General features: G+C 46.0%; 1 protein-coding gene across 3 annotated transcripts in view; it reads left to right on the forward strand.

Annotated features, from left to right (window-relative positions):
- The window catches only part of Eif2ak4 (eukaryotic translation initiation factor 2 alpha kinase 4), a 91,003-nt gene that overhangs the window by 75,107 nt on the left and 7,994 nt on the right, over window positions 1-7,902 (forward strand). For 2 of the 3 annotated variants that reach the window (XM_031371446.1, XM_031371449.1), the window contains 3 exons: window positions 282-389; window positions 1,493-1,621; window positions 4,004-4,090. In XM_031371446.1, coding sequence (XP_031227306.1) covers window positions 282-389; window positions 1,493-1,621; window positions 4,004-4,090 — 324 coding nt within the window. The remainder of the gene's footprint in view (window positions 1-281; window positions 390-1,492; window positions 1,622-4,003; window positions 4,091-7,902) is intronic. The other variant, XM_031371448.1, reaches the window with a different exon arrangement.

Below are 7,902 nucleotides of genomic sequence, written 5' to 3' on the forward strand. Positions count from 1 at the left end.
TGACTTGCTTTGACTTACTGCCAGTTCCTCTATTCCTTAACTCAGTTTTTTTCCACTATGATGCAAAAATCATCAAACCAGTAAATCCTGTGGAATTCCTCTGTAGCATTCATCTAGGAATATAAATGTGTCTTCTTGCCTCTGCTCCCAAGTGCTGAGATTACAGGCATGTACCACGCCAGGCTTGTGAGGGCTTGCTTTTTTTTTTTTTTTTTTACCGTTGCTTTCCCCAGAATATATTTCTTTCCCTTTTCATAACCTGGCCTCTGGTCTATCCACAGATTCCCAAGTTCAGAGGCCCACAGACTATGGGACCAGTCCCCATTGCTGTCGGTGTCAGCATAGCCATAGACAAGATATTCGCTGCTGTCCTCAACATGGAAGAGCCTGTAAGTCCTGATGCTTGCCAGCATGCTTTGAGGCCTCCCCATACCTCAGTGCTACTTACTTACCTGTGGAGCACAGCCTGACCAGATATATACACGCACACCAAGTGAGGACTAGCACAGCAGTGGCCATCAGCTGACACAGTTCCCTTTATGACACTCCCACCCTCCTGAAGACTTTGGCAGAACCACAGGTTGAGAGCTCGATCCCCAAGTCTGCCCCTCCACCTCCAATGCCAGTTGGAAGCCCCATTTCCTAGAGCAGGTCACAGAACTCAGAGAAACCCTGTGTCGACCTAGCTTAATATAACGGACATTAAAGTGAAGAGGTGAAGACAGGCAGAGTTTAGCCGCTTCAGGAATGAAGGCCAAGCCCTGTGTGGTGCACCATCCACCGGCAGCCTCCTTCCAAAGCACTCTGGCCCTTGCTTGCCCTTTGCTGTTTGGTGCTGCTTCATTATATAGCAGGATTGACAACGTCACCAATGATCCACTTAGCCCCTTCCCCTCCCAGAATTGGGGCTGTGTCTGAAAGCTCCAACCCTTTATCCTGCCTTAGCCTGTCCAAGGGCCAGGTCCTTCTCCCTCCACCCCATCTCAGTTATCTCATTAACATAGAAAAACCATCACTTTGAAGATTCTAGGATTTTAATAATTGGGAACAAAGAGCACATAGCTGCTTTGAAGACTTCAAAGCTGCAGCCTGAGTGTCTTGAAGTGACCTTTCCTGTGATCAAGCCTAAGAGTTGTCTCTTCCTTGCTGCTCAGCCTTTGCCCTCTGCTCTCTGGCTGCTGCTGCTGATTCAGGCACCTCTCCTACTTACTTTCCACATCCATAATACACTATATAAAGATAAAATATTCTGCTTGTTAACACACTTTTGTCACTCCTCTTGCTCAAAAACCCAGCTAGTCTGTAAAGATCTTTTTAAACTGTCTTCTTTTCTGTTGTTTTCACGATATCATTTTAAACCAAAGCCATCTGCACTGTGTGACTGTCCCCAATTTCAGGGGCACTCGTCAGCCTCAGGGTGCTGCTCTTGCCCCGACAGCTGTAGTGATCCCCACCTCCACACCCCACGCTGTGTAACTCTGTTTCTTATCAGGTTACAGTGAGCTCCTGTGACCTCCTGGTTGTCAGTGTTGGCCAGATGTCCATGTCCAGGGCCATCAACCTAACCCAGAAACTATGGACAGCGGGCATCACTGCAGAAATCATGTATGACTGGTCCCAGGTAAGGGACAGAAAGCTGTGAATGAAGTGCAGATGGTTATGGGATCAGGATTGATCAGCCTTTCACAGGCATGGCCACCTGAGGCCACCTGAAGCCATAGGGTCCAACCAAAATCCTAAGCTTAATTTAAAACACTGAGATTTCTGTTGGTTTTGCTTATTTTTTGTAACTCAATGGTGAGTCTTTCAAGGTGAGCTTTGTAGATGATAGTGGGGGGGTGTCTTTTCTTTGTTTGTTTGTTTTTTTGTTTTGTTTTTTCGAGACAGGGTTTCTCTGTGTGGTCCTGGCTGTCCTGGAACTCACTCTGTAGAACAGGCTGGCCTTGAACTCAGAAATCCGCCTGCCTCTGCCTCCCAAGTGCTGGGATTAAAGGCATGTGCTACCACACCGCCCAGCCTGTGTAGGGGTCTTGATTGGGTTCATTTTCTCTGGCAGGAAAAATCTCAAGCATGGCAGATAGCAGCAGGGAAAATGTCAGACACAGCAAGGCACATAAGGCACATAGAGAAATAGGCCTTTACCAGAGTGGAGGCTGGCCTCTGGAGCCTCAAGTCTGGTCTCCTTGAGGATGGGAGTTTTAATGGTCTTTGAGCACTCTTTGCTCCCTAATTTAGGGTTGGTCAGTTTAATCAAAGACAGGGAAGCTGATTGGTACAAAACATTGGGTAATTGTGTAATGGTCTGGCCTTGAACTTGTTAGACCAGTTTACTCGCATTGGTGCCCTACTGGTAGTAGAAGCCTGCCAAGCCTTTAGGTCTTTGTCTCAGGTCAGGAGTGTGAGAAAGAAGCTGCAAGTTTGCCATCTTTACTACCTGTTTAGCCTCTACCAGATCTGTAACTCCACTACCATGTAGCAATGTCAGAAGGCTGGACAGGGGCTAGAGAAATGCCTCAGTGCCTACGTACCCTTGCTGCTCTTCCAGTGGACCCAAGTTCTGTTCCCAGCCCCCATGTCAGGTGGCTTACATCAGCAAGTAACTCCAGCTCCAGGGATCCAAACCCTTCTAGCCCCTGTAAGTATATACACACATGTGGGTATGTACATGTGTGTATATACTGTGTACACACAGAAAGAGACATACACACACACATATAAAAATGTAAAAACATTTTTAAAAAATTGGATGTGCCTGCCAGTCTCCACCAGAGTCTGTCAAATGGAGTTTATCTCTGTGGGTGGACTAACCTCTTCCATTAACATCTGATGGCTACTACAGCAGATGACCACAAGCCCAGTGTCTTAACAATTCTGTTCTAAGTTCCTGGAAGTCAGAAGTCTGGGTTGAGATGATTGGCAGGGCTTGTCCCTCCAAAGGCCCAAGGTGTGGAGTCTGTTCCCTGCCTTTTCCTAGAGACCTCCTGCACTGGCTGGGCCCTTCCTCCATTTAAACTCAGCAGTGTGGAATCTTCTTCCCTGAAGCGTCCGCTTTGTCCTCAGTGAGACTTCTGCCTTTGCCTTCTGTCTGCCTCTGGCTACCTCAGCCCCTGTGATGGCCCAGGGCCATCATTGACAGGTTCCAGGGACTAAGATGAGGACATGCTGTGGCCACCTTACCACACTGAGGGCACTCTGAGCTTGGTGTGTCTGTGGAGTCCTCCCCCAGTGTGCAGCCCTGACATCTGCTCTAGCTGTGGAGGTGAGGAGAGTGGCACCTGGACACCAGCCTGCCCTTCAGATTGGAGCTGGGAGTCTTAGATACCTAATGTCTGCATTATCAGGTCATGGAGGGATGCTTGAAGATCAGCTACACTAATGGCACCCCAGGGCTCTGCAATGACCAGGAACACACAGGCCAACTCTTCTGCCATGAGCTTTCTGCAGCTGCTCTGTGTGTTCATGTAAAAACTGCTGTCAAGTTTTTCATTGTGTACCTGAAAAGGCATCAATTCGCTTGCTTCGTATGTTGTGAGAGAAGTGTTCTGTTGTTCAGCTTCTGTTTTGTGAGACAGGATCTCCCTGTGTAGTCCATCCTCCTGCTTCAGCCTCCTCCTGGGTCCTGGGATTATAGGCAAGGACCAAAGTACCAAGCTTAATTCTGCTTTCTACCATCTGCTGGTTTTTTATTCCTTTGCTTTCCCAAAATGTTCTATGTTACAGAACTCGGCACATTTTGTTAAGGCCTGAAACCATTGAAAACTTCTTCCTGTCACGACTGCATTACTTGTTTGCCGTCTTTCAAAACAATCATGAAAGTAGGGAAAGCACAAGAGAATTCCTTCCTGGAATTCTGTGCTCCTCTCAATAGCATTCATATCCTTTGAAGTCAGCATATTTAGTAATTCATCTTGGGAATACAATTAGCAGCAGTTTTTTCATTGTCCTTAACGACTTGAAGGGGCTCCAGGCACACTGTGTCCATTTGTCTCACTGTTTGTTTCAGTCCCAGGAAGAGTTACAAGAGTACTGCAGACATCATGAAATCACCTATGTGGCCCTGGTCTCCGATAAAGAAGGAAGCCATGTCAAGGTAAAGAGGGGAGGGGAGGGCTAGAGATGTAGCTCAGTGATTGAGCACTTACCTAGCATGGGTGAGACCCTTGATTCAGTCCCTGTTAAAACTACACACACACACACACACACAAGACCATTGGGAAATCAACTAGCATATTTCACAAACTGTTGCCTGTGGAGCCTCTAGTGTGCTTCAGCATGCTCGTTCTCTCTCTTCTCTCTCTCTCTCTCTCTCTCTCTCTCTCTCTCTCTCTCTCTCTCTCTCTTTCTCTCTCTCTCTTCCTCCCTCCCTCTCCCATTTCCCTCTCTCTCTGGCTTTAAACTCTATCATGACTGATCATCTTCCTAGAGAAAATAGATAAATTTTCTTTTAAATCTGCATTTTTTTTTGTTTACTATTTATATGTATAGCTGTTTTGCCTCCATCTGTCTGTGTACCATGTGTGTGCAGTGCCTACAGAGGCCAGAAGAGGGGATCTGACGCCCTCTTCTAGAGCTGGAGTTACAGATGGTAGTAAGCTGCCACAAGGGAATGAAATCCAGGTCCTGTAAGATCAGCCAGTGCTCTTAGCCACTGAGCCATCGAGCCATCTCCCAACCCCAAGCCCTTTGCTTAGGAGATCTGTACCTGCCAACAGCTTGTCTTCTGGAGTCTTCCTAAACAATTTTATTCTGTTGTACCTAACTAAAATTGTACATAAATCTACCACCTCATGACCTTTTTAAATATTGTTTTGAAAGGAAAAATTTGGCCTTATCATTCATTCTCCTTATTTTCTCCAACAAAGCTGTCAGGATGAGTTGGACCTGTGTTTTAAGAGTTTGTATGCAATAAGAATTGCACCTCAGATGTGTGCATATAATCATCATAAAGTCACAGGGCCCAGGCTAGAGAGATGACTTAGTGGGTAAGAGCACGTACTGCCCTTCTAGAGGTCCTGTGAGTCCTCCCACACCCACGTCAGGACTCAACTCCCTGTAATGCCAGCTCCAGAAGACTCCAACCCCTCCAGCCTCTTTAGGTACCTGCACTTACATGCTCATATCTATAGACACATCATACACATAATTAAAAAACAAAACAAGCAAACAGGCCCACACAGGCCCCCATACTTAGCTGTTCAGCCGCCTCTTTCAGGATGAGCAGGGAGCTGAGTCTTTCCTATCACAGTTAACTCTTGGCTGTCTCAGGTATTCCTTGGATATTTGTTCCACTGTCTCTAAGCTTTGGAGGGAACATACCCTCTATCATTCCTGATATTAGTAATTTGTGTCTTCCCTCTTTCTTCTTTTTAACATAGCATATTTAGCCGGACAGTGGTGGCGCACGCCTTTAATCCCAGCACTTGGGAGGCAGAGGCAGGCGGATTTCTGAGTTCGAGGCCAGCCTGTTCTACAGAGTGAGTTCCAGGACAGCCAGGGATACACAGAGAAACCATGTCTCAAAAAACAAAAACAAACAAACAAAACATAGCATATTTAATTTCAAGATCATTTTATTATTAACATACAAATGATGGCATTTCCTGGCTTTGTTTGCTTTGTTGATTGGTTGTTTTAATGGTTTTATTCATTTTTTTATTTTATGTACGTTGGTGTTTTGTTTTGCATACGTGTCTGTATGATGCTGTGGGATCCCCGGAACTGGAGTTCTAGACAGCTATGAGCTGCCATGTGGGTGCTAAGAATTGAACCTATGTCCTCTAGAAGAGCAGTTAGTGCTCTTAACCACTGGCCATCTCTCCAGCCCCTCAGAGTGGCATCTCCATACATATGTGCTGTTGCACTTGGTTTGATTCTTGTCCCTCCCACCTGGCTCTCCTCACCTCCCTACCCTCTTCTTTCTGGTCTCCTTCCTGCCTTCAAATACTCTTTGCTTTGGCTTTCATGTAACTAGGATTCCATTATTTTTTCCCACACCCCCTGAGATCGCTCTCCCCCATGATCCCTTTTCTAATTGTGAGTATACAAACACATGCACACACATCTGGATTCTACATATAAGAACAGACATAAAGCACTTGTCTTTCTATGTCTGGCTCATTTTGCTTAACATCATAATCTCCAGCTGTATCCACTTTCTTGCAAGTATCATTTCATTTTCATTACAGCTGAAAAAACAGCATTGTGTATAGGTACCACATTTTCTTTATCCATTCATCTGCTGCTCATGAGATGGAATCTCGGCTGGTCCTATATCTTAGCTCTTGTGCTTAGGGCAGTAATAAACATGGATGTGCAAATATAAGTTGATGGAGGACATAAAACTTTTGTGCATTGTAAGCTACATTGTAAGACATTAGCGTGTCCTGTAGAGAGCATTCTAAGCTGGAAGGTGGTAGCCGGTGGTGAGAAGACATCCTCAGGTGGTAGCGGGGTTTCTAGACTCACAGACAGGCAAGCTATAAATGTGTGTGGCAGGGCCTTTTAAGCAGAGGCATAGCAAAGGTCCTGGAGGGGTTTTTAGTAGTAGGCTCTCAAAGATAGGGACAGGTTCTTGGAAAATATTCTGATTCTATCCTGATGGTGTGACTTTTTCCAGAGAGTTTTACAGAAGCACCCATACACCCCAGAGAGGACAAAATAGACCAAACAATTTTATCCAAGTCCTGCTTGGTGAAGCAATGAGTTTATTTGGGATTTCTTTTTTGGTGGTGGTGTTGGTAGTGGTTTGGTTTGGTTTGGTCTGGTTTTTTCGAGACAGGGTTTCTCTGTGTAGCCCCAGCTGTGCTGGAACTCCCTCTGTAGACCAGGCTGGCCTTGAACTCAGAAATCTGCCTGCCTCTGCCTGCCTCCCGAGTGCTGGGATTAAAGGCGTGTGCAGTATTTCTTACAAGAGCATTGGTAACTCAAAAGTGGCAGCATCGAAAGAAAAGCCTGCCCCAGCATGAGTGATAACTCATGACAGCTGCATCTGTGGAGTTCCAGTCCCAGTCTACCTTCTATAAACTCTGGCAACCAAGAACATGGCCAGCTGGGACAGATCACATGTGGGTGGGCTGAGGGATGGAAATCTGATGACCCTCTGCCCCATCCTGAGGAAACATGAATAGGTCCAATCCTGTGTGCCCCAAACCTGTGAGCATCTTGAGTAGATAGCAGCTGCTCTGACATGCCCAAGGATGGAGTGGCACTGTGCCTGGATAGTGTATCTTGAATGAAGGCTACTTTAGCAGGCAGGAATGGTCATAGCTAGATCAAAGAGTTTGGGTATCATTTAGCAGCCAGTGGGGAGCCAGTAAAAGTCTGGACAAAGGATACATCAGAATTCAGTTGACCTGCAGGGATATATTTGTGGAGTGGAGAATTTGCAAACAATGTGAGAGCATCAGGCTAGCCCAGAGCACAGCTGGCCATGCGAGTGAGTGTGACAGGGTAGACCCCATGAAAGTGGGCTTGTCAGGTAGGTAGTGCTGATGTCTGAGAAACCTCGATGACTGACTGGATACTTAAGAGACAATAATGTAGTAATATGAGAGCTTTTTTTTTTTTTTTTTAATTCTGTCACCTCTAACTATTCCCAAATGGACCATGAATCTCAGCAACAGTTTCAGTGTTTAGAGCTTTGGTTCATCATTGCTGTATCCTTGACCTTGACCTTGTAATAGTGTATGTCAAGATGTTGGAGCACACTCCACAGTTGTGACATCTGAAAACATCTCAGAGCCTGAGTCAAGGCTCTTACCACCAAGCCTGATGACCTAAGTCCACTCCCAGGACTCCCATAGTAAAAGGAAAGACTCCATCCCTGCAACTGACTCTCTGACTCTCACACACCATACACACAATAAGGAAAGACTCCACTCCTGCAACTGACCCTCTGACTCT

This window comes from Mastomys coucha, unplaced genomic scaffold (assembly GCF_008632895.1).
Source record: "Mastomys coucha isolate ucsf_1 unplaced genomic scaffold, UCSF_Mcou_1 pScaffold15, whole genome shotgun sequence".
In the NCBI taxonomy this organism is placed as follows: Eukaryota; Metazoa; Chordata; class Mammalia; order Rodentia; family Muridae; genus Mastomys; species Mastomys coucha.